We start from the raw sequence: 27,463 nt of genomic DNA, 5'->3' as shown, positions 1-27,463 counted from the left end.
TTCAAGCGACGAAGAAGCTTTTTCAAGTTCACATTTTTTACTCTTCATTGGCGGGAAATTCAATCATTTCGTCGTAGAAGGAAAAAATAAGTACCTAACGAAGAATAAGATGTAGCTCTGACTGGAAAATCAATCCTCTTGTAAGAGTCCATCGAAGTGCGTAGGGAGGGGGATTCGAAAAAAATCAAAAATATGTACAAAACCTCGTCTCTTATTTTTCTAAGTCAGTCTCATCCAAATTTTGACTAGTTTCCATTCGATCTTCTCAGCTTCCAAAACCTTCGAATTCCAGTCAAATATTCAAAAATGTCAGCCCCCATACCGAAAGTTTATAACTTCTTTAAAAAATAACTTTGAATAAGCTCTCGAAGTGTAATTTATGTGATTTTTTCCAAGACCTTCTATAGTCCTATTTTCGGCCCAATCAACTCTAAAAGAGTTTGGGAGAAAGGGAGAATAGGGCATCTGAATTCAATTGAAAATTTTCACTTTCGAAGAATGAAATTTCAATACACACAAATTATCCACCAAAAAATACCTAATAATTCCATCGCTCGTTATTTTCACTACTTCGGTTAAAATTTCCATACCCTAGACCGTGCCCCACTTTCCCCTCACCTTCCGTTCATGCAAAGCAAAATTAAGCAAACACAAAACGCGCCCTTTTAAAAAAATAAACTAAAACCATAGCTAAAAATCCGAATAGAAAAATCATAAAAGCGAAAAAAAAAGTCTACAAAGAAGAACGCAATTCACGAAATGAAACCGACCAAAAAACTGAAAAAAAGACAAATACACCGCAGCCCCTGTTTTTTTTACACAATGTATACAAAACTCGCTCGAATATGTATTCGCAGAGAGGGAAAATACTCCGCTATACTGCTATAGCACGTTAAAAATAAACAAAACTTAAAATGAAAAATAACTTTTAGTATAAAAGTATATAACTTAAATACTCATTACCATTCGCATTAAGTTTTGGTCACCCTTTTGGTTGCTATATGCTATCGGGTAAAAAATCAACAATTGCGGACATTTCGAGGCGAGCAAAGAGCGATTTCCCACTGGTGTTTGGCGGTAGTATGTACAAGACGAAAGACGACTCGATGCGAGTGCGACGTTCATTATGCATCAGTCACAGACGCAGTGGGTTGCCTACCACGATAATACGATTACCTGTTTGAATAAGTCGCCGGTATTTTATTTACAGTTTCAGTCTTGCTTAAACACGCTTCTGTGGTTTTATAATACGATTTTCATCGTGTAGTAAACGTTTAATCGTCAAGTTTTTAACATCTAATAATAATTTTACGGTTTATTTGGACTGAAGGTTCATGTATGTACATACATACTACCTACCCTACCCACATATAGGTATATTAGAGTGTAAACTTTTTTTTTCACTCAACTCCCTAAAGTTGTTGATTTCTATGAGAAAAAAAGATCACTATAATTTTCGTTTGTCAACTTGGAGCAAAGTTGTGCCCTATTCTGAAGATCTCCCCTACCCTTCAAAAAATAATAATAATAAGAAGAAGAAGAAGAAAAATGATAACAAATGATAACTCTAAAATTTTAATCTTTCGATTGAGTCCCTTCTCACCAAAAAGCACTGTTTGATAGTTTTGACTTCTTCCCTCTCAACTTGATGAAAATGTGGAACTTTAGTGAATCCCCTTTTTCTGAAAATGATTGTACATAATATTGTGATATCTATAAGATGTATCGCGAAAAACATGTTGGAGGATTTTTCCAAAATTCAGTTGGAAATCGTCATTTTGAGTTCTCCGGAGGTGCTCCTGAAGGGGAGATATAAATCCTCAAAAAGTGGGCATTTTCGAAAAATTGTGTTTTTTTCTCACCAGCCGCCATCCAACTTGTTGGGGGGGGGGGGATGACCCAGTTCCTAAAGATAGTACATATTTTAACTTTGAAATTCTGTGTCGACCTAAGCAATTTCCATCGAAACCCAAGACCTGTTTTATGGTTCTACTGGGTGATTGAAATTTTGCAGATTTCTTGTTTTTTGGTAGGTAAGTTCGTGTTTTGAAAATTTTTTCTTCTAAAATATTTCATACTTTACGTCATATTGAGCAAAACATCGAAGTATATAATTTTGAAACTGGAGAAATACTATTTTGGGATGCAGCGATGTCCATTTTTTAATCATCATTGCAAATTTCAAAAAACTGAAAAAATTTGAGTAATATTTGGCTATTTTTCTTTATTTTTTTTGAAATTTGTAATGTAACGTTGGTAGAGCAATTTTTTCTCATTTCGTGTTATTTTGGCGATATTTTCACGAAATTTTAGCAAACGACAAACATTGACAATTAAAGCTGTCAACTGCGATAAAACGAATTTGAATTAGAATCGCGAACTTACGGTTTTTATTAATTTGAAAAAAAATTACCATTCAATCATTATAATCATTTTTATGTCAATTCAATCATTTTTTCATAAATTTTAGGTTCACTGAAATTTTTTAAAAATTATTTTCATATTTTTCGTGCAAATTGAATAATTTTTTTTATTTTTTGTGTACCAAACTGTCACAATTTAAAACGTGATCAATCATGTAAGATTGAAAATGAATTGATTTTCTGTAATGACAGATTTTTGATAACGAAATGTATTTTTGAGGCTAATGTATATCTTTTGGTCAAGTTGACTTAATGCTCGATCAGACATCATCATCCAGACCAGGTCTTCAGCCTGATCCATTGACCATTTCTCAAGGTCAACTGTCGGTCTGGTCTCTTAAGGTCACTGACCTACCTGTCTAACCTCTCAATGTTGTCTGCCAGTCAGTCCGGCTTCCCAAGGTCGTCTTCTTTGTCTGTTTTGTCCGTCTTTAAGATCACTGACCCGTTTATCTGTCCGTTTGAGGTCAGTGACCTTCCTGTCTAACATCTCAAGGTTGTCTGCGTGTCATTGTGGCTTCCCAAGGTCGTCTTCTTTGCCTGTCTGTCTTGTTAAGGCTACTGATCCGTCTATCTGACCTCTTGAGGTCACTGACCTGTCTATCTGGCCTTTCAAAATCGTGTATCTGCCAGTCTGGCTTCTCTAGGTTGTCTACGTGCCTGTCTGGCTTCCCAAGGTTGCCTGTCTGGTCTCTTAAGGTCATTTGACCGACCTGTCTAGCCTCTCAAAGTTGTCTGTATGTCCTCTTGAGGTCATTGACCCGTTTGCCTGGCTTCTCTAGGTTGTCTCTCTAACTCTCTTGGGCATTTCAGCTAATATTTAGTAATTTTGTTGCAAATTCTTATTCATAAGTTTTGACTTGGTATCTAAAAATCAACTTTAATACAATTAAAAATTTAGAAGATAAGTCATTTTTTTTTTCAAATTTTCAAAAGTTAAGCATGTGTTTAAAACAGGCTTGTTGACCAAACAAATTTTTTGTTTGAAATATCACTAACACTAACCATAACCGTAACCGTTTTCTGAGATTGAAATGAACCGTAACCGTAACCGTAACCTTGACCGAACATTTTTTAGAAAAAAAACTGTTGGAAATTTTTTTAAAAATTGAAAAGTGCTGCTTTTTCGTATCTGTGGTTTTTTTCAATGTGATTTGTAGTGATTTTGAATAATCAAAGAAATGATCAAAAGGTGAAATAAAAAAACGTGAATAGAAAGTTCAAAAAATTTGAAACTATAGTTGCATCATACTCATTATTCATTAAACTATTAAGGCCCGATCCAAAATGATATTTTAATGATAAGAGATGATAAAGAATTGTTTCTTGAAAAAATTGTTAAACTTTGAATTCAAATGTTTCAATTTTTAAACTTCAAAATTTCAAACTCAGAGAAAAGTTTTAGAAATTTTCAACTGTAATTTTAACCATTAACCGAAAAAAATAATTACCAATAACCGTCACCTGAATCTTGAACGTAATTTTAAAAAATTAATAACCTTAACCGTAACCTTAACCGGAAATATTTTTTTTCGGTTAACAAGCCTGGTTTAAAAGTTGGAACAAAGATTGTAAAATCAGATAAGAGCTCTAAATATTGTGAATAAAATTGATCTGTTTCAACATGAATAATCATGTTTTTTGCACCAGGGTCTTTCCAAAATTTGCGTGACACTGAGTTTTGAAAATTTCGAAAAAAATAAGTTGGTTTCAAATTCAAATTGGGCGAGTTCGTCGAATTCAGAATTCAAAACCTGGCGGGTTTGGCAATAATGTAGAAAATTTTGAGTGATTGCTTTCAGTTTTCAAAATTTTGTAGGAAGACAATTTTCACATATTATTTTTCTCAACACATTTTTCAAAAAATAAAAAAAAAATGAAAAACCAACCGGGAAGGGGTCAATTAATTATTCAATAAGACTCTCGCACTTCAAGATCCTCTTAGAAATCTTTCAATTTCTGATTAAAATTTTTCAATTGGGGCCAGAAATCTTGAAATTTTTATTTCGCATAAAAAATTACCTATACTTAATTAGAGTTACCTACAGTTTGCAGAAATTTAAAACATAGGTAGTCTAAAACCAGACTGAAATTTTCCCAAATTTTTATGCAAATGAGAGTAGGATGGGGTAGGATGTTGTACATGAACAGATCAACAAAAGTTCTAGTGGTGCACTCAAAGATCGAGTACTTTATCAAAGGGTGGTCCAAGAGGAGGCACAACAAGAGTATTCTTAATTCGATCAATTCACAGTACGCGCATAAAAACCATTACGATGAGATGGAGGTGTGCACGTGCCATATCCACTGGCGTAAGGTTTTAATAGATAAATATTTTGGTATTATTCAAGTTGAATTGCGAATTCGGGGGTATAAACGCTTGCTTACAGAATACACCCTGCCCTTTTCCTCGAGTCGGGGTAAGTTATATTACAATTTTTACCCAAGCCGATAAATAATACCCGGGGTATGGTTCGGCTTGGGGTGCAATTAAAAATGAGACAGCGTCCATGCCGACTGCCAGACATTCTCTTTAACAATAGCTGATAATATTTCATTCGACAATAAACGCTTAGATTAAAATGTGAACGTTCTTGCCTGCGTGCAATGCAAACCATAAAATATACATACTTACTGTGCGTATATACCATAGTATCGTATAAGAGTATCGCCCATAGTGCTCGACTAGACAATGGAAATACTCCCTGTATCAATGGAATCCTCACTTCTGTACAACCCCCGAACCTTTTTGGGATTTCGCAGCATCCGATATACATATGAGGGAAAAATTACGTCATATTTTAATCACTGTGCAACTTCGAGCAGTATAGCTTTCAAAAATACACTGTAGTACATCGACAACCATCATTTAGACTCAGAGGGTTAACCTAATCGACAAGCATCCCTCTGATCGTATTATTTCATACATACCAGAGTAGCTTCGTTTCATAACGTCGGCCAAAAACCGAATTTAAAAAGACGAAAGATGCCCCCTGAGGTTTTAGAAATGCGTGAAACTGTCTACTATCATTATACTAACTTTTTCTCCTTTTAAATAATCGTCACTCTCGCATCGCTCTCTCCATCTCGCTCACACCGGCTGCTGCTGCTATACTTGCTGCTGGTGAACTTGCATCCGAGGTACTGGCCTACCCCTCTCCCCTTCCTCCAGCGTCGTCTTTATTATAAACAATTATTCGGGTACTCGAAACGATGTACGAACGCAGGGCTAAAGGCTACACTGCACTGTAGATATAGGGGTAAGCGAATAAAATGAAGTGCCATTTATACGTATGTATTGACGATACCATGTTGACGTTAGAGTGGTTATATTTTTTGAAAACTTTATTCTCGACGATTTAATTCGTCGTAATTCAACGACACCATCGCGTATATTATTTCCGGTTCTGGGATCTTAATAATATGCCGACCCTTTCTTCGTCCCCCTCATATTGCGATCTCTGTTTTATTATCTTTTCGAGTGTACGTATAACTGACCGTTCTTAAAAGAAATAAAAAACATATTGTAAACATAGGATAGGGCACACATATACATAAGATAAATAATATCCTATGTACAAATATTCGGCAGAGAAGTCATTGTAATAGAGCTATAGGACCAGGCTGAAGAGAAGAGTCGAACATAATGTGGATAAATTTACATATAATTCTCATTAAAAACCTTGATAGTAATACGAGACGATCGCTGGCTGGTTGGACTACGACACAGTACAGTATAAGGCTGTGTTCTCGCTATGTATACAGCATAAATGATCTATACTATGCAATAAAATGTCTAGTACCGTGTTATATCCCGAAAGTTATAAATTGTAACTAAATACCTCTTAATTGAGACAAAAGGATACGTTAATACTGCTCTATTATGGCCGCCTCGTCTCGCCTCCTGTCTATGGGTATATCTCTATATTATGTATATGTACCCTCAAGTGTTGACTTTTTACGCCTCTCTAAACCTTAACGGTCTATGTGTCGCGTTGTAAATAAATTAAGTCGTTTGGAATCCACGCGCCATCCAGGCCGTTCCACATGCACGGGCGTATAAAATTTTACGAGTAACCTTTGAAGACCCTTGTACACCCTTCTACCCTGTTCAATGGTCTTCAATGATGTACTCGTATACTCGTAGTACTTCATTTAGGCTTGCGGTAATTTGTGAGTAGGCTATATAAGCTCTGTGTACAAAGAAAGCAGAAAACAATCATTCGTACGTAATTTCACTGCACAGACTATGAGACTAAATTCTATGGCACGGAAAATAATCGAATTCGGTTAACTGAATCATCACACCCTTATCGTTGTCGTCGTTGATTTCACGCATTGCCAACAAAACGATACATGGTTTGACGGCGAGTCGAGTCGAGCCTTTCAATTTGTTGTTGTCGTCGGTGCAAATGAGCCGTATCGAATGTGGTTTTGGGATTCCAAATCGATAATGTACGACGATGGCCCAGTACGAAAATGTTGCATCGAGTGATAAGAGATGAGGTTTAAAGGTTGCATGGGTAAGCAGGGAGAGGATCTGTTTCCTCCGTTGATAGAGATCAGAGATGTTTGATTGTTTGGAAGACGAAACGTCCTCTACGAGGTGATTGAGAATAAGAGTAAGTCTTTGAATTGCATGCTTAATTCAAAAGGAGGAGTACCGATAAGGCCATTTTTGGGCCCAGACAATTATCGACTCGACCACTCTGTTGTAATAATTGTTGCAAATACGAATCCGTGGTTAATTAACCCAAACTGGCCCATTTTTTTGGATTCCAGGGGTTCCTAAAGTTGCAAGTGAAAAATAATTTTAGGAACCACTGAGGTGGTGAAAAAATGAAAAAATTCAAACGCGCAACCAAAAACTTCAAAATACTAGTCGGGGAGCCTGTATAACGATCTATTGCACCCACCCCCGGTCAATCCTCTTGGACAACTTTTTTCTTAAATGAGGAGTCCTAAGGAACATTTCTAGCTCTTGTCCTCAAAATAAAAGTGGCCCTACTCTTACAAAATTGCAGCCATTTTGATTGATAGGTCAGCGAAAATCGCAGATTTTTTTTCCAACAATAGAACTTGCACGACATTTTTTAAACCGTATAAAGGTAGATCGAAAGATCAGGCAAATATTTATCACTTGTCAAAATTTCAAGCGCTAAAGTGCCTTTTTCGATTTTTATTGAATTTTTGAAAATCAAATTCAGGCCAAAAATGAGAGAAAAAAATCAAAATTTTACCAAATTGACCAAGAAAGCTGAAATTTGGAATATACCCTATTTCCGACACGCCAAATCGATTGGAAACTGTTTCAAACCGTTTTGAGCAGTTCTGGAGCCTCCAGAAGATTTTTGAAACTCAAAATTCCCACAAAATTTCATCAAATGGAATTGGAAAGCCAAAATTCATTCTGCAAACTAATTTCAATACGCTACGAAGTCGACTGCAGGTGGATTTAAAGTCGTTTTGGATCCTCCAGCAATTTTTTGAAAATTACTGGAGCCTCCAGCAGATTTTTGAAACTTCGATACGCTACGAAGCCGAGTGCAGATGGATTTCAAGTCGTTTTGGATCCTCCAGCAACTTTTTGAAAATTACTGGAGCCTCCAGTAGATTTTTTTGAAACTTGAAATTTCCCAAAATTTCATCAAATGGAGATGGAAAGCCGAAATTCATTCTGCAAACTAATTTCAATACGCAACGAAGTCGACTGCTGGTGGATTTCAAGTCGTTTTGGAGCCTCCAGCGACTTTTTGAAAAATTATATGGCGTTTTTTGGAAAATTGAAATTTCCAAAAAGTAGCTGGAAGCTTCAAAACCATTTGAAACCATCATGCAGTCGACTTCATATAGTAAAGAAATTAGTTTGCGAAGTAAATTTCAGCTTACTAACTCCATTTGATAAAATGTTATGGGAATTTCAAGTTTCAAAAATCTGGCGGAGGCTCCAGTAATTTTCAAAAAATTGCTGGAGGCTCCGAAATGACTTGAAATCTCTCTGCAGTTTACTTCGTAGCGTAACGAAATCAGTTTTCAGAGTAAATTTCGGTTATCCAACTCCATTTGATGAAATTTTGTGGAAATTTTGAGTTTCAAAAATCTGCTGAATGCTTCAGAACTGCTCATAACGGTTTGAAACAGTTTCCAATCGATTTGGCTTGTCCAAAATAAGGTATATCCCAAATTTTAGTATTCTTGGTCAATTTGGTAAAATTTTGATTTTTCCCCTCATTTTTGGCCTAAATTTGAGTTTCAAAAATTCACCAAAAATCGAGAAAGGCGCTTTAGCACTTGAAATTTTGACTAGTGATAAATATTTGCCTGATCTTTCGATCTACCTTTGTCCGGTTTAAAAAATTTCGTGCAAGTCCTATGTTGGAACGCAAAATCTGCGATTTTGGCTGACCTTGTTAAGGCTCTATATAAAGTGGGTGAGCGCATCGGCCATTTTGTTCCCTGAGTGATAACGGACTAGTAAGTATAGATACAATTTCTCACGTAAAAAATGCAATTTTCTCGATAGTTCGCGAGTCCGGGTGAACTTACGTGTAGTCTCAAATTAAAGACAATAAAATTTCCTATCGATCGATGTTAAATTTTGATCATTTCATGAAAAAATAACGACTTTATGAATACTTCAATTTTACTGATTTCTGCGTACTACGTACGTCGTCTTTAAACTAAAAATACTCGAAATTTTCAGTGGACGCATAGGTATTTTAATACAGCAAAATGTTCGTAATTGTATCCTTTTTAAAATGGTTGTTTACCGAAAGCTCTACATGCAACCGTTCAAAAGTTTTCGAAGTTGAAAGTTGGGAAAACAAGCTGCGGATGGTAAGTACTGAACTTTGAACTAATATTACTCGAAATTTTCAGTGGACACGTAGGTATTTTAATACATCAAAATGTTCGTAATTGTATCCTTTTTAAAATGGTTGTTTACCGAAAGCTCTACCTTCAACCGTTCAAAAGTTTTTGAAGTTCAAAGTTGCGGAAAGTGGCCAAATTGTGTTATCACTGTTATCAGTCACTTAGTTTTGATCAGTATTTTACTTTCCGCAACTTTGATCTTCAAGATCTTTTGAACGATGAGAGGTAGAACTTTCGTTATAAGCTCATTTTAAAGACGATAAAATTACGAACATTTTGCTGTATTAAAATATCCATGTGTCCGTTGAAAATTTTGAGTAAAATTTGTTCAAAGTCAAATACTTACTGCCCGAGTGCCCGCAGCTGATTTTCGCAACTTTCAACTTCGAAAACTTTTGAACGGTTGCATGTAGAGCTTTCGGTAATATAATAGCTCATTTTAAAGAGGATAAAATAACGAACATTTTACTGTAATAAAATACCTATGTGTCCACTGAAAATTTCGAGTATTTTTACTTTAAAGATGACGTACGTAGTATGCAAAAATCAGTAAAATAGAAATATTCATAAAATCGTTATTTTTACGCGAAATGATCAAAATTTAACATCAATCGATATGGAATTTTATTGTCTTTAATTTAAGACTGCATAACAGTTCACCCAAACTCGCGAACAATTTAAAAAATTGCATTTTTTACATAAGAAATTGTATGCATAATTACTGGTTCGTTATCACTTCAGGGAACAAAATGGTGGATGCGCTCACCTGGTTTATATAGAGCCCTAACCTTGTACCTCACAATGGCCGCCATTTTGTAAGTAGGGCCACTTTTTTTAGGACAAGAGCTAGAAATGTTCCTTAGGACTCTCCACTCGACAAAAAAGTTGTCCTGGAGGATCGAAAGAGGGAGGGGTGCAATAGATCCTTATGCGGGCTCCCCGACTAATTTTTAATGAAATTATAAAAAATACTTTGAGCACAAATTTTCTTCCAATTTTAATTTTTTTGAAAATTTTCCGGTGAAGAATTCAAATTTGTTAATATTTTTTTTCGAGTGTGTGGGAGGGGGAAATCAAATAGAGAGCTTTCTGAAAATTTGGTTGAAAAAAGGGTGTGAAGGAAGTTGAAAATGTAGCGATTTTTTTCAACAAAAAAATCCGTTAGATACCATGTCTTGTTTTTGTTTTTAGAATTTGACATCGTAGCTCCTAGTTATTTTCTGTTCGCTGTACTTACAACTTTCCTCAAATTATAAACACAGACTACCTAGAGTACCTATTTGTACTTTGTGATCAGGTTCAGAAGTTTCTAGTAAGATGAGACCCTTTATGTGAATTATTTTACATGTGTAGTTACTCACAAGCTGACTTTTTTTCATCATTCTGGAGAATTACTGATACGGTGTCTGTGCACTATGCACACATTTGAAACGATTTAGCGAAATGTTTATTCCACAATACGTACGTGTTACTGTTTATCTATTTATCCGTCGAGTTCGTGTTTTATACGTTTTTCAAAACCGTAATAACCACGATCTGTGTGGTTTGTTTCAAAAGCTACATGCCAACTTTTATAGTTCATCGCTATTAAATGTTTCTTTTCATTGAATAAATAATGTAACCGGGGGAAAAAAAAGAAGAGAAAAAAGGAACGCTTATAACTGTTCGATTTTAATTTCCACTTCACACGGATAGCATAACGTGTTTTTACAAGAAATACACCAGAATGTGTATATCTATTCGCTGCTAGTGCTATATCTACGAGTACCTAATGTGTGTATCGCGATGTTCGATCAAAACATAGTAATAATAGGGATTTTTATGTGGGTTTTGTTTGTTTTGGAATATTTTTAATGGCGTTTGCGTTGCTTATATGTACGAGTAGCTTCAAGTTTGTATACGGCTCTTGACCTAAAAGTCGACGAATCAATCTGCGAAAATTACGCCGAATATTAAATCACATCGACTAGTTGAAAAATTTCATTTATGTGTAGCCTACGTATAATCGATGGTGTATTGTAAACATTTATTTATAAATATAATGATAATCGAGAATCGACGTATCAATGTTGATATTAATTGACGAATTACCCTCTTTTTTTCTCAAAATTGACCAGATTACTTTGATTGGTAAAATTTTTCATAGCTGTACCTTAGCTTGGCTTTGGGACTGTTCGAAGAATAGCTTGAGCAAAATCAAAATTGAATTACCAGCGACAATGTTTTGAAATATTATGTACAATGAAGTTCAAAACTTCTTGAAAGTTGAAACGAACGACTTTTTTTATTCCGGGGAATTTTAGCATCCTTTCTTCCTAACTTCTCTCTTCGAGCGTGATGTGAAGATAGGTACCTACTTTTTCAGCTGGAAGTCTGCCCACAATTTGCACATTCGCGCCCCTACAGGCATGTCAGAAATTTGCCCCCCCCCCCAGCAACACTTTTTGGCAGAATGTTTGCAATTTCTGGGGGGGGGGACAATGTTTGGCCAAAAGCGAAACTTTACACAATTGTAGTAAAAGGAGAAGCCTTTCGAAATTTCTGAAAAAAAGCTAAACTTTTGACAATTTTTTGGTTTTTTACGAAAAAATTACAATCTACAGCCATTTTAATGAAACTCAAAAAATTTTGTCAATTTTTAGGTTGCGAAAATTTTTGATAATGACTAAGTAATAAAAAAAAACACACAAACGTGATTTTTCGGTAATTACTTATTGGCAATTCTGTAAAATACTTAACGAGAATTCAAGTCAAAAAGCAAGACTTTGACAACTTTAGCAAAAATCAGGTCACATTAAAAAGTAATCATGTGCCAAAAAAACAACATTTCCCCGCAATTTCTGAAGATGTGCGAGACTTTTTTGACAAATTTTTGCAAAAAGGAGGGCTTTTGACCCAATTTTTGAAAAAAAGTTCAACTTTTCAAAGTTATAATTTTTTTACAAATTGAGCTAAAGATAATTTCAGCAAGAAACTGCAAATAATGATAGATATAAAATTGATGGGGAAAAAAAATGATTTTTCGCAATTCTTGTGAAAAAAGCGAAACTTTTGGACAATTTGGGGGGAAAAAATGAGAGATTTTGGAATTTTCTGCAAAAATGGCAATCTTTGGTCATTTTCTTATACGAAAGCGATAATTTTTGTCAATTTTTGAAAAGATGGAGTTTTTGAAAATTGTTGTCAAAAAACTAGATCTTGACAAAGTAACTATACCTACTGGGAGAAAACCAGACATTTTTTCCCAATTATTGTAGATGTGCAGTCTTTTTATTCTGGTAAAAAACTAATATTTCTGGGAAATTTTTTGAAAAAAGTACATTTTTTCAGCAATGTTCCCAAAAAGTGAGAATTTTTGTGAATTTTCTGGTAAAAAGCAAGAATTTGACAATTCAACCTAAAAGCAGGACTTCCTGGTAAATTATTGGGAAAAAATTATACTTCTTCCAAATTTCTATCAAACAAGCGAGACTTTTGGAAAAAATTGAGTCTTGATGGAATTTTCTGAAAAAATTACAATCTTCTGCCATTTTTTTAAAAAGCGTAAATTCTTGACAATTTTTGAGTAAGCGAGAATGTTTAACAAATTGTTGGCCAAAAAAGCGAGACTTCGAAACAATTTTTGGAAAAAAGCAACATTTTTTTGAAGCCTTTTGCAAACGAAAAATTCTAACTATTTTTTTGAAAAGCTAAAATGTTTGTCAATTTTTGGACAAGCGAAAATTTTTGATGATTTTTGGCACAAGGCCTTACTTGACAATTTAACAAAACACGGGACTACTTGAACACAACTGAACTGACACTTTCTGTCAAGCAAGAGAAACATTTGAAGGATGTTGACTGATGTGGGAAAAAAGCTTATGAAAATTGTTATTTATGTACTTTTTGGCATTTTTGGAGGCCTCAAATGTAATTTTTTTCATTTTAAAACAAGAACAGGCTCAAACGAGAAAAAAAGCTCTTGGAAATTTGTACTTCGAGAGGTTTAAAAACGATGTTTTTTTGTGAAGAGTTTATTTTTTGGCTGTAAAACTTGATTTTTTTTTAGAAATTTTCATCTTGATTTTGAAAACAAAAATAACACACGTCCGAGGTCCGAACGAAGCGAGGGAGAAAGCTTTCAAAATTTGTGTTTCGAGAAGTAAAAAATGATGGTTTTTTTCCATCACAGGCCTTCCAGAATAGAGCAAAATAAATTTATTGGTACACTAACACAACATAAAATTTAAATTTCTGTAATAATTTGATAAAAATTGTACATTCGATAGGAGATTTAGGAAAATAAAGATGTAAATTTTCATAAAATATACCCACAGTAAATGCATAAAAATATAAAAACAATAGAGGTAGGCCTAAAAAATATAAAAAAATAACAAATTCACAACCGGTCTATAAAAGATTTGATCTATTTGCAAGAAGAGCTTTCTTGAAATTCCGTCACTTCCGCCACCACGAAACGAACTGCTCGTTCAGCTTCATTTTCAAGAACAATTTTCTCCCTTACAGCGTTTACACGTTTTTCATCGTCATCATCTGAACAACACAACTTCAAATACTCGTCCAACTCATCATCAAGTCCTTGGTCGATGAATTGATCGCAAACATATTCCAGCGCTTTGGTATCCAACATGGTGGTTTTTTTAAACACAGCTAAATCGTTTGCATTGTCAAAGCATAAACTCATCATCTCGAGTAAATCGGGCACTTGGGCTAAAATAACAAATTTGTGCCACCATTTCAGCCATATTCGTTGTCTCGTTTCGAAGCTGCAATCTCTCGATAGTTCGATAAAGAAACTAATATCGCAACCAAACGATCGAATTTTGACAAATTGCATAATAGATCTGACCAAACGTTGACCTTCGACGAAATCGAGAACTTCGCCAAACCTGCGATAATAACAAATATAGATTTTCAACTCATCCGGAGCCGAGAGCCATATTTCTTTGAGTAACGTCGCCACATGGCTGTAACCGCATAGACAGAATGCCATCTCTGATAAATCGATTAAAATTCGATAAAATGTTTGTTTGTCATCGATAAATGAATTCTTCATATAATCCCAAACTTGTAAGGTGTATTCGTAGTAGAGTTCGTCAGAGGCTAAATGTTTCAAAAGTATAATAGGTTGAGATTTGGCTACGGTTTCCAACATCGCGTTATCCATATTCCATATCAAATGTTCAATGAAGTCCTGCAACCATCGATAGTCTTGCACAAGGTAGGTTTGCTCCTCGATGCTCAATTTCTTCCAAAAGTACTCGATTTCGCTCCAATCCATCATTGGTCTTTCATCACTCGTAGTTTGTCGCTGAAGCACATAAAATTCAGGCGATCTCGCCCGGTAACCGTAGACTTGCAGCAGTTCTCCTCTCATACGAGAACACCAATACTCTATTGTTTGAATAGAAGTAGCCGAATAATTGAATCGAGATATTTCGATATGCACAAAATCTTTAACCAAAGGCCACAACCGTTCGATATCTTCTTCTAAGTTGTATTTACAAGCGATATGAAACTGATCGATTAAACAGAACGCCGGGTTCGCTTTAGTAAGTAAATTCTTGGCTGTTTTTTTGTAACAAATATTATCTGAATCGAATACCACGCAATCGACAATAACTTCTCGAGGTATCGACACGCTTCTGAAATTATTATGATTGGTCCACATTTCAAGTTCTTTTCCAATAAGTAAAATTGTATAATCGATCTTCGGTCTGATACTGAATGGCACTGGCAGAATATCAGTGCAACTGAATGTGTGTTTCTCGAACCACAAATTGTGTCCCCAACATGGTCGCGAATCGGAACGGGAGTCGCGTTTATTAATAATTACTGAACACCAGCAGGCGTACGCGAATCGTGATGTAGCCATCTCCTGTAATGTCCGAGCAGAAGAATGAAAAATGGGAAAGGTGTTCCGAGATTTGTGATTTTTTTCCATGATGAATTCAGTTTGATGTTATTCGTTCTTCGAGGGGAAAATTCCAAGATGATGTTCCCTGTTCCGCAAATGCGAATGAATAGGTATTCTGAAAACAAAACAATATCATTAATAAATTATGAGTATACTCGTAGGTATAGATGTTTCATGATGTCAATTGACCTTAAATTTTTGACCAGGGAAGGTTCTCTAACGAAAATTCAAAACGCTACGGGCAAATGAATTTTTCAGAGCATTTCAAAATTGTACCTAATAATTTATCACTCCTACCTTCTTCAAAGTCAACAAATTTCAATTTTCAAAAATGCAGAGAAACTTGACAAAAAATTTCACTTCTTATAACTCCTTCAATTACAGAGGTAGGCAATTTTGAGAAACAGCACTGCACCAAAACCTGTATTCAGAGATTTAAAATTTTGCAAATTCAGGAGCTCACTCCTCCAACACTATAAATAGGCACATTTCAGAGAAATCGTCAAAAAATTTACCTCATGTGGAGAGATGGGCATAAATAAAATGCCAACTATCAAAAAAAAAGTTGTGAGCATCGAATTGCGTTTTCACAAGAGCTGATTCTGAATTCGAAATATGTTTCACCATCCAAGATAAAAACTACCCCGTTGAGTGGGAGCTGTAGTATTTTCAAAAATAATGGATCCTGTTCCCCTCCCTCTAAAGAAAAAATCGATCATAATTTCAAGTCAGAAAATACTCAGAGTAAGAACCGATGTTCTTAAAAATCGAGATTTTGGCAGGACTTTCTTGAAAAATACATAAATATTGGCAAAAAAGTGAGACTTCTGGATAATTCTTGAAAAAAAGTTAAAATCTTTCGCAATTTTTCTGCAATGCGAGTATTTTTTAAAAAACAAAAATTTGACAATTTCAGCAAGAATAGGGATTTACTGGCAAAGAAATCACCTAAATGTTTTCAAATAATTTTCTTGAAAGGTGAGACTTTTCAAATATTAAAAAGCCAGGACTTGTGGAAAATTTATGGAAAAAATGAGACTTGAAACTTTTTCAAAAATGATTGAAAAAAATAGAAGTTGAAGTCAAATTTTGATCTGATTTTTTTGCAGATTTTACAAAGATGTTGAATTTTTTACAAGAAACCGATTTTTTGCAATTTTCACTAGAAATGAATCTTTTTCACATTTCTTACAAAAACTTGCTTTTTTCACAATTTTGACAAACTGTAGGATTTTATTCTAATTTTGTTTAGAAAATAATTTTTGGCAAATTTGACCAAAAAAAAACAGGTTTTTATGAAAAAAAATCAAAATTTTCTTGAAACTTTGGCAGAAAAATTTTTTTTAAACAATTTTTTAATAAAAAATAACCGTGCTGGGTTCAGCAAGATGTCGTAACAAAATTCCAAAATGAAAAATCGCGATTAATAGGAAATTTTTCAAAGACTTCGAGACTTTTTAGGAAGTTTATTTTGAAAAAAAAGAGGACAGGCCCAAAGTGAGAGCTAGAACTTTTGAACATTTGTATTTTGAGGGAACTAAAAACGATGTTTTTTCATACAAGGAGTTCATTTTTTGGAGTTTAAAATTTGAAAATTTGAAACAATTTTTAGGATGTCAATTTTTAAAAAGAAAAGAGAACATGCCCAAATGAGTACGAAAGATGTTGAAAATTTGTATTTAGAGTCAATCTTCAAACTAGCAAAAATAGTTATATGATATGGGTATCGAATTCCGTAGGTTTTTGAAAACACTGATTCTGATTCTCAACCCCATTTTCATTCAATAGGCGTATTAAAAGTTACCCTAACCCTCGAAGAAGGGGAGGTTTTTCGACTACTTCCAAAAAATTAGCTCTTAAAAGAGGGAATGAAAATGAAAAAAATTCTAGCTCATAGATTTTCGAATGCAGTAGTTCTGATTTTGAAACCAACTTTCGTCTAAAATCAAAACTTAGTCCCCTTGAGAAAATGGTTGCGGCTCAAAATTTTGAAAAAGTGCAATAAGGTTATAAACATTTGGGTTTTCAGAGGCGTGATTCATTTCAAGTTCTGATGATCGTTCGCCCTCAAAACCAAAACAGCTTCCCCCTCCACAGAGTCGTCCAGATCCCATGCGGGCTCGGGTCAAATATCATGTTGGACCCTATTTCTAAAGCAGAAGCTATATTCAGTTTTTTTTGGGAGGGGGGGGGTGATGTCGACTGATGTGGGAAAAATGAATCAATTTTTCCAATTGATATGATATTTATACGACTTATGAACATTTTTATTTTCTTTTTGGGATTTCTGGAGGCCTCAAATGTAACATTTCTTAATTTTAAAACAAGAAGCAAATTGGCCCGAGCGAAACAAGGTCGAAAGAGTTTGAAAAGTTTTACTTCGAGATGTCTTAAAAACGAGTTTTATTTTTCGGTTTTTAAAATTTTAGGATTTTGAATAATGTGTGTTTTTTTTAGGGAATTAATTTTGAAAAAGAAAAGAGAACAGGCTAGAGCGAAGCGAGGGCGAATTCTTTAGAAAATTTGTGTTTTGAGAGGCATAAAAACAACTTTTTTTTGAGGACGAGTTTATTTTTTCAATTCAAAACTTTAAAAATTGAATGATTTTTTTTAGAAATTTTAATTCTGAAAAAGAAAAAAAAACAGGTTCTAGTGAGGGCGAAAGCTTTTGGTATTTCGAGAGGCATCAAAATGACACTTTTTATGCGAGACCTGGATTGTTTCACTTTAAAACTTTGAAATTTGAAATGAAATTTTTTTTTAAGAAATTCAATTTTGAAAAAGAAAAGAAAACAAGCCTCAGCGAAGCGAGGGCAAAAGCTTTCGAAAATTTGTGTTTTGAGAAGTAAAAAAACAGATTATTTTCTCATCACAAGCCCTTCTATTGCCGGACTCTCCAAGAAGCAAGGGCCCGGGGCAGAGGTGTAACGATTACGATTATAGGGTAAATGTGCCTAAGTTTGCGCGCTTCCTAAGATTGCGCAGTAACGATTTCTCAGAACCAGTGAGAGTTACAACATTGATACCGCCTTTACTTGAAAGAAGAATCAAAATGACCATACTTCACGTTTTTTGGTGATGGTAGCACCAAGTGTCGCAAAATGACAAGCGAAAAACTTTTTTTTCAAATTTTTTTATAACTTTTCCAATAAAAGTCGCACGTGAATATTTTTATGGAAATGGCAGTAGAAATCTAAATAAGCTATTTTTAGATTCGTCATTGTCTGGGGATTATAACAAGCACATATTTCAAGTACTTTCTGCTTTAATTAGGTTTCAATTTTTCAATTTTTTAAAAAAACACCCCTGTACCTAAGATTGCGATTTTTATTTTTTGCTACTTTTCTAAGACTAATAATGATACTTTTCAAAATTATCATTAATAATCCAATTTATTTGAATGAAATGACACCTTATACACGTATATCGAGTTTACTCCTTGTCAAAAGCTAGGGAGAAATGGGGGTAATGCTGGAAATACCAGATATGAGCGCATTTCCAGTGTGGTTCACTCAGAAGTTTCAAATGCACGTTCGTGTGAGACATTTTGTTTGCTTTCATCATTAATAAAACAATATTGACGAATTTCTATGTTTTTCACTGGTGCACAATCTTGAGAAGGTGAATGCGCAATCTTAGGAAGGCATATGCCTAAGATTGCGCATTTGACTTTTTTTGGTTTTTGGTCAAAATATCAAAAACTAAATAGATTAAAAATTTTATTTCTGGGGCAAATCATAGCCAAATGTCTGAGGAACCTTCTGTACAAATTTCAATATTCTAGCTGCTTTTCATAAAAAGTAGTGGCTGTTTGAAAATTAGGTGCGCAAACTTAGGCACATTTACCCTAATCGATTATCTCCGATTAATAATCGCCGATTATTTATAATCGGCCGTAATCGATTAATCGCCGATTAATCGGACCTTTGGGTAATTTTTTTAAATTAATCCAAATCTTGATTTTATGTCTTCCTTTTGGTTTTAATTTGTTATTTGATGTTTCATATTTTCATTTTCTCTTCAATCCTTTCATTACAATTACTTTTTGAGTAAGAAAATGAAAATGAAAATTGTTCAGATAATGGTTCAGAAAACATTTATGGCGATGACTGACGTCACTCAATTCCAACCAATCATGAAACAGCAAATTTTTATGGCCGAATAATCGATTATCCTCCGATTAGTCCGATTATTTTGGGACGAAATGATCGATGCAGCATCGATTATAATCGTTACACCTCTGGCCCGGGGTAAACTGGTCTCTCTGCCCCCCTCTCGAAGTCTCCCTCGATAGACTAGTAAACTAACCGTCGTAATTTTCAGTTCAAACCTTCCCGAGATTAAATGGCAGCTTTATAATTTACACGTACTTGAGATTTAGAAAACACCAGAATAACACTCCGCTTCTATTCAAGTACAATAAATAACTAATCTACAGCGTAATACGTAAAATTAATTATTTAATCATTGCACTTACTTTTTAATTCCACGCTGATAACAACCAGTGTAGCTTTACTACGTACTAAAACCATGCGATAAGAATGCCATGCAAATGATAACCGATGAATTACCTTTTCCAACGAAAAAATAAATACAACTGAACACCATCAACCACTGAAATCCCAAGTAGGTAGCAATTTTTTCTTAAGATTATCAAGCCCAAGCCCACCTTGGCCTATACAATGTCTGGAGTCAGGAGTCATTTTGGGAAATGCAAAAGTATAAGAAAACAAAAAAATATTCTACGAATACGCAGGTATACTCGTATAGCATGCAGCCCGGGGTAAGAAGGGCGTCTGGCTAACCCAGCTCGTCTATAGGTGTACAAATACAAAGGTCTCGCATATTATATTAATTATTATACCAAAAGGACAAAAGGGCTACTGTATTCAACACATCCTGATTCGTGTCTTGATACTCTCAAAGTCTCGATCCATTCTAGAAATAACAGCTGAGAATAACTTCCAATTCTAACAAAAATATTCTCATTTTTGTCACCTCACGTGAAACCTTTCGTACGATTTTTTCTGTCTTTTTTCAATTGTACCTACAGTTGATAACTTTGAGGTTTGGACTTCGACACTTTCAAATTCCAATCAACTCGATCGTACCCAGTTATCTGGTGAGCTGTTTTTTCACACTTGAAAAAAAAGTGAAACCGTTGCTTATATGTACTTATTCGGGTGTTAATTATACTAATCAATCTGAGACTCGGATTATTCCCACTCTTTCTATACGAGAACGTACGCAGACTGCGTAACATATGTGTTAATTCCACTCTTATGATAACACCAATCACTCGTCAGATTCGATAAGTATTCCAATATGTGCAGCATCTCATCAGCTTTCGGCGGCAGTTCCCAGCCCGGGTGTAAAAATTATACCGATAGAGATATGAAAAGTTACGATACAAGGTATGCTTACATCTACGACGATATTTATGAAAAGCAGATGAGGACGAGAGCAGATAATACAGACCTCGATTATTTACTCCAAGCAAGCTTCGTGATCGTTTGCTACCCCCACTTGATGTCACAACCAGCTGAAATAATTTCAACATTTGTGTGACAACTGGATATACTTACTGGAGATGTCTATGGCATCACGTCACGCGACCAGGATCATACCATTCATTGCTGGCATCTCGAGATGGACTTGTCAAACGATGAAGTACATATTTCAAAAAATACTCGTACGTATTTTTCTGCAGCGACTGATTGATCCTCTCGAGTCTGGTGACGTGCTAAATGAAGATTGACTCACTCGCCAGTAGACAATTGTCCGCTCTCGGTATCTTGGGATCGTTCACCTCTCGCGTTGTAAATCTAAAAGCCTAAATGATTTGAAAATCTCTCCAGAGTCCACAGAGGAATATTGTACTTGGTATATAGAATCAATATATCAAGCTTTTCGTGCATCTAGTATAATATGGATGGAAGGAACTTGGTTAATCCATTCGCTCACCCACTCGATACAAACTTAATATCAGCCTAATGACCGTCGTTTAACAACGTATTCGATTAATTTACTTCTCGCCATAGTGCCAGTAGGTACCTCGATCAAGGAAGAGAAGAGACTGTGAAAGAAGAAAAAAATACGATACGACGCTGCTGGAATCCTCTATTGAAAAAAAGGACCACCATCCTATGCAAATTCCATAACAACCGCAATCTACGACCCACTAGGTTTTTATCATTGTCCGATACAAAACGGATACGATAGATTAATGATTTAATTATTCCGAACGACATTTATCTATTTCATTACTAAATAAACCCGGCTGGGCCCGCCACCATCAACCAGCACCATAGTTGGTCTCTCTCTATGTGTATCAGCCACATTACTATATGAACACCAAAGAAGACCTGGCAGAGGGTCTAGGGAGGGGTGGTAAAAATAGGGGATCGTTATCAATAATAAACAACGTAATTGGAAACGTAAAACACCTTTTTCTGCGCGCTCGCGTTACCCTTTCCCTTTCCCTTTCGTCGTCCTTGCACTTCCATATTCTCGATGGGTTTTCTATTAATTAATTATAGACGCGTCGACAACGCCTGTACAGCTGCGATAATATTGTAAAAAGGTGTGATTATTTGCACGATCGCGTTTCATACACACAAAAGGAGAGCCGCGTTTTAATCGCTTCCCCCAGCCCCCTTTCCTCCTGTTCGCGAATTTACGCACCAGCGATGAAGGCTTTTCGCCAAAATTGCAGCATCTTTTTGTCATTAAATTATACTCGCTCATTTTTTTTTAAAGTTCCATATGTATCTATATAAGTCGTGGAGTCTTATATTACAGTATTTATACACGCCTTTGGTTGAGCCTCGACACGTGACTCGACTTGCACAGGATTGAGGATATAGGGATCTGGATGGCGTTAATTCGCAATAATTTACACGCTGGTTTTGCCACACATATACTATTTCCATAATCTGCGAATGACAAAAAGGGATGCTGGATGCTGGTTGCCTTACGTTAGCTCTGTTTGATGTCTTCAAACTGCCTGACCCGCTGCTGAAGCTGGCGCTGTTTCGGTTCGCCTAACCATTAAAACTCGTTACTTTCTTTCAATTTTTTATTTGCTTTTTATTCTCTTTAGAACGAACGAGCTTTCTGCTCATCATCTTTTTTTTGGAACGACGACGACGGTCGACGATACACCGAGACGTGCAATCTTCTTGGTAGCCTCCAGTGTTGTTTTTTCCCCTCTCGTCCTAAATGAGATACAGGCTACCTCTACTGTACATTGTACTACAATATAGAAAGAACAGAAAAAGCGCAAGCGAAATCCCCAGATTTGAGATTTTTAATCAACACGTAATTTTTAATTATTTTCCAGAGTGATGACCTTTTTTCCCTCCTTTTTTTTGCGAGTCGACGACGAGGACGATGACGACGTCGACGTAACCGTTTTTCTTTACGTTTATTTTGCAGTATAGTCGAATTGACTGGTCGAATTAATTTAGGCGAGCAAAATGATTAAATGGAGGTAACTTGAGGGCACGTTGTTGCTCGAGAATGCCAATTTTTTTTTTTGAAAAACGTTTACTTATTCGTTTATTTATTTTTTAATTTTTTTTCATTCAAAATTTAAAAAACGTTTAAGATGATTTCAAGTGGGAGAAAAGAAATAAAGCTACAGAATGTCCAATCAAAATAATTATAAGATTTTTTGTCGAAATTATAGACAATTTATTGAATCTCGAAATATTGGTATTTTTCAAGAATAATATTTCTTGAATAAAAATACTTATTATTGAAAATTCTGATAATTGCAAACCATTCACCAGAAGCGTAAGAGTATCATCAAACACATACCTGAATGATGCACTGATGTAGCAGCTCTTCCCAAAATCAGTTCGTCGTCCTGTCAGAAATCCAGATTAATTTTTCGCTCCAATGTTGCATCTGCAATCAAAAAGAAAAATGCAGACAATATTTAATAACACATACGTCCAATTAAAATCGAATACAAATCTTTTAAAGTGTTCAATAAGCTCGAAAAATCTTAGAAACCTGAGGTTACAAATCTTTTAATGGGAAAATCCAGAGGTCAAAAATTCGAGGAATTAATTAAGCAGTCTGGAGATCAAAACATGTTGAGAGTCGAAAAATCTCAAAACCTTGGAATTGTAAAAAATCTTGAAACTTGAAGCAGTGAAATCTACGTAATAATAAAAAAAAATCTGAAAGCCTCGAGATCAAAAACATAATTAAATTAAAAAATCTCAAAAATCTTGAAATCCTGATGTCAAACATTTTAGGATTAAATTAAACGATCTTAGGCTCAAAAAATCCCAAAAGCTTGAAATTTAAAAAAAAATTGAAATCTTGAGACAGCAGTAAAATCTTAACACCAAAAAACCTGGAAGCCTCAAAATCAAAAAAATTATGAAATCCAACATTCTTAAAATCAACCAGATCTGTAGAGTGTGGATGAAAAAAAGGATGAAAAAACCTCGAAAACTGAGGATTAAAACAAAATGCCAGAAGAAAATCTTGGGATCAAAAAATTTAGAGAAAAAAATCTCGAGGTAAAATTTTTGTTAGCTCGAGGTCAAAAACTCCTTAAAATCATAAGTCAGATAACCTCACGATAAAAAAAATCCTGAAATGTTGAAGAATAAAAATATCTTGAAACTTTGAGACACTGAAATCTGGGGCTATAAGAGTCTTGAATTCAGAAACTCTGAAAGTCTCAACATTAAAAATATTTACAAAAAAAAATAACGAGATCAAAAAATCTTGAAATTGAAAGAATCATAATGTATAATCTCGAGACGTAAAAATCTCGAAATCTCAACAATATAAAATCTTGGGGAAGGTAAAAAAAACCTTTGAGAACCCAAAATGAAAAAATCTGTTAAAAATTTGAGGTTATTGAACAAATCTTGAAACCAAAAATTTAGATATCAAAACATTTTCAAATCGAAATAGGAACTAACTTGAAAGTTTATGATTTAAAAACATCAAAATCTTGTGAGATGAGAATCTTGAAAATTCGAAATCAAAAAATCTTTAAAATAGGTATTGAGTTTTACAAATCTTGTGATCAAAAAAAAAACAAACATGAAATCAAAAAGGTTTGATGAGGACCAAAAAATCAAGATTTAAAAACGTCCAACTCTTGTCCCTCTTGTGACATGAAATTCCGAAAATCTTGAGATCAAAAAAATCTTGGAAAATCTTCGAATTAAGTAATCACGAGATTAAAAAGTTTAGAGATCGAAAAATGTTCAAAAAATACACGATTTAAAAACGTGTAAATCTTGTAACACGAGATTCTTAAAGTCTTGAGATAAAAAAATCTGAAAATCTTGAGATAGAAAAATCACAAGGTAAAAAATTTTGGGACTGTAAAACATTAAAATCTCAAGATTTAGAAACGTCAAAATCTTATTACATAACAATCTGCAAATCTTGAGATGAAAAAAATCTTGAAAATCCAAAAATGAAAAAATTATGAGATCAAGAATTTTTGGGATCAATAAATCTTGAAAACTTAAGATTTGGAAACGTCTACGTTTTTTGACACGAGGATCCCTTAAATCTTGAAACTTTATTTCAAAGTTTCAGATGAAAAAGTTTTGAATTTTGAACTTCAGACAGTAAAATCTTGAAAAACAAGGAATTTAGGCTCAAAAAATCTCAAACTTTTGAGATAAAAAATTTCATGATCAAAAAATCTTGAATATCAAAAAATGGAAAAATTATGAGATCAAGAATTTTTGGGGTTAAGAAATCTTGAAAACTTAAGATTTAGAAACGTCAACGTTTTTTGACACAAGGATTCTTAAATCTTGAAACTTTATTTCAAAGTTTCAGATGAAAAAGTTTCAAATTTTGAACTTCAGACAGTAAAATCTTTAAAAACAAAGAATTTAGGCTCAAAAAATCTCAAACTTTTGAAATAAAAAATTTCATGATCAAAAAATCTTGAAAAATTAAAACCTTGAGCTCACAAGATCAAAAACCTAAAAGCCGCAAAATCAAAAAAATTTAAAATCTTGACAGTCTGAGGACAGCAAAATCCCAAGATGGAAAAATCTAGAGATCAAAAAAATCCCAATATTGAAAAAACTAAAAACCCCAAAATCAAAAAAAAATCTCAAGACCTAAAGAAATAAAAATCTTGAACTTTTGAGAAATGAAATTTTTACGTCGAACAATCTCGATACTAAATTAATCTTGCGAGGCGAAGGAAATCTCGAAATGAAAAATGTTTAGATCGAGAATTTTGGGCTCAAAAAATCTCAAGATTAATACATTTTGAAAGCTGAAAAAATTCGAGATGAAAAAATCTTGAAGCGTCGAGGCAAAAAAATCTTGAAATCTTAAGGGCAATAAAATCCTAAGATGAGAAAATCTTGAGACCGAGACTAAATTAAGTAATTTTACGAGATCAAAGAAATCTCAAAATAAACAATCTTTAGATCGAGAATTTTGAAGTCAAAAATCTCAAGATTAAGAAATTTTGAAAGCTGGAAAAAATGTTTAAAAAATTAAAATCTTTACACCGAGATATCTTGAGATCAGAAAATTTTTTTCGAGCTTTTAAAATATTATAGGGGTCATGCACATGGTTAGAATTATCCTAAGAGGGCATCAGTAAAATTTCACTCCAAATATCAAAAGATGGTAAAGGAGGCCATGAAAAATATTCGACTAAAGATTATTTTCCCGGCTCAAAAATCATAATTTTTCAACCCATCTCCGCTCTCCACTCGTCAACCGATGAACTATTCATCAACAAGTACCTAACAACTTCATTGTTCCTCGTTTCGCCAAAACTTTTACACACCTAATAAAAAATTTATTCCGCCTTATCACCTGCTATGTAACGCCACAGTTTGGCGACATGCGTCAAGATAAACGCCTATAATTACCCATTTGTATGTACACAAACACCTCGCGTTAGCATTTCAAGTATTTCCAAGCCATAACAAGAGTCGTTGTTCGCCTCATCGCGTCGATTGAATACAAAGCTGCGGCATGGCATGAAAAAAAAATCTCCATAAAAACGAGGGGCGTTACGCGAATTAATGAAAATAACACCACCACTTATAGTACCAAGCATATTATAACACCGTTGTGGCTTCAACAAGTCTCTTGTCTCGTATCGTATCAAATTCAAAGGTCGTTTGGTGACTAAATTAGTGTACATATAAATGCATACCTAAGTTTATCACATTAGACAGAACAAAAAAGCTACATATTTTTTTGTTGTTTTATTTTCAACTTTTTGACAAACTCCTGTTCAGTTTTATTATAATTTTCCTCTTTCTAAATATCTGCTTTAATTCGACAGGTACGACATCGGAGCTATACTACGTTCGAGATGGGGTAGTCAACACGTACGCTATGAACTTCGATGTGCCAGTTTCGGCGAACATTACGCAATTGGAATTCTCTTGGTATTCGTTAATACGACACCCGGTAAGTAAAGTACCCATATTTAGTACCCGACGACCCATACATATTCGTATAATACACCTTCAAATAGCCTGTATATCGATAAAAGCCAGGGAATCGTATTTATACGAGTAGGTAGTAGGTACCTCTACCTACGCTAGGGGGTTGCATATTTTACACATTCAAGGCACCTCTCTATACTATAATACCGAGTTGATATTATTTTTAATCGCCCTTTTATTTTTTTTCGTAACGCAGCAGTAAAAACGATTAGCATTTCTTTTAGCCTCGTATACTATAGTATTGTATGCGTATACGATAACGGTTTCGTGTTCATGTGCAATATATCAGTATTCTGACAGATTATATAAGCTTCTCTAACTATAAGGTCCACATTTGGCAACCGTATATACACACATATTCGCCGGTGCCTGCGCGTTCAAAAAGACCGTGGATTTAGCTGTCACAAGGCCCACTTACTGGACATTTTAAATTCTCCCCCTAGCTAACCCCTCGCTTGTTAGTTTACCATCATAATTAATCCCATCGTCTGTTCGGTTGCTGGTTGCTGCACGTGCGTAAGTAGGTATATGTATAGTTTTACGTACCTACCTACCTACCTACCTACGTGGTAGTAGGTACTAAACAACATCAAATTAGAGAACGAATTTTTCTCTCGTTGTATTTACTTTATAGCTAGAGCTACAGGCTACACCCCTGCCACCTTTTAGACGAGGTAAATAAGAGTTCCGGAAGCGGAAAAATATCTATAAAAGGTTTTTTTTTTCTCTTGATGAATTCCAACTGTTGTGTATTAATATCCCCCCATGGTTCA

General features: G+C 34.6%; 2 protein-coding genes and 1 long non-coding RNA gene across 3 annotated transcripts in view; 1 reads left to right on the top strand and 2 right to left on the bottom strand.

Moving 5' to 3' along the window:
• LOC135845920 (tyrosine-protein kinase Dnt-like) overlaps positions 1 to 27,463 on the top strand; it is a 140,987-nt gene that overhangs the window by 38,531 nt on the left and 74,993 nt on the right. The window contains exon 2 of the mRNA XM_065364794.1: positions 26,525 to 26,652. Within this exon, the coding sequence (XP_065220866.1) occupies positions 26,525 to 26,652 (128 nt within the window). The remainder of the gene's footprint in view (positions 1 to 26,524; positions 26,653 to 27,463) is intronic.
• Positions 13,489 to 19,831, bottom strand: LOC135843587 (uncharacterized). Its single transcript, XM_065361520.1, has 2 exons — positions 19,691 to 19,831; positions 13,489 to 15,328 (listed from the first exon to the last, which is right to left on the bottom strand). The coding sequence occupies exon 2, from the start codon at positions 15,238 to 15,240 to the stop codon at positions 13,702 to 13,704; it is 1,539 nt and encodes a 512-aa protein (XP_065217592.1). The 5' UTR covers positions 15,241 to 15,328; positions 19,691 to 19,831; the 3' UTR covers positions 13,489 to 13,701.
• LOC135845921 (uncharacterized) overlaps positions 23,032 to 27,463 on the bottom strand; it is an 85,532-nt gene continuing 81,100 nt past the window's right edge. The window contains exon 3 of the long non-coding RNA XR_010558862.1: positions 23,032 to 23,124. This is a non-coding gene — a long non-coding RNA (uncharacterized LOC135845921). The remainder of the gene's footprint in view (positions 23,125 to 27,463) is intronic.

This window comes from Planococcus citri, chromosome 4, assembly GCF_950023065.1.
Source record: "Planococcus citri chromosome 4, ihPlaCitr1.1, whole genome shotgun sequence".
Lineage (NCBI taxonomy): Eukaryota > Metazoa > Arthropoda > Insecta > Hemiptera > Pseudococcidae > Planococcus > Planococcus citri.
The sequence above is the reverse complement of the archived record's forward strand: the minus strand, read 5'-3'. Positions and strand labels throughout refer to the sequence as shown.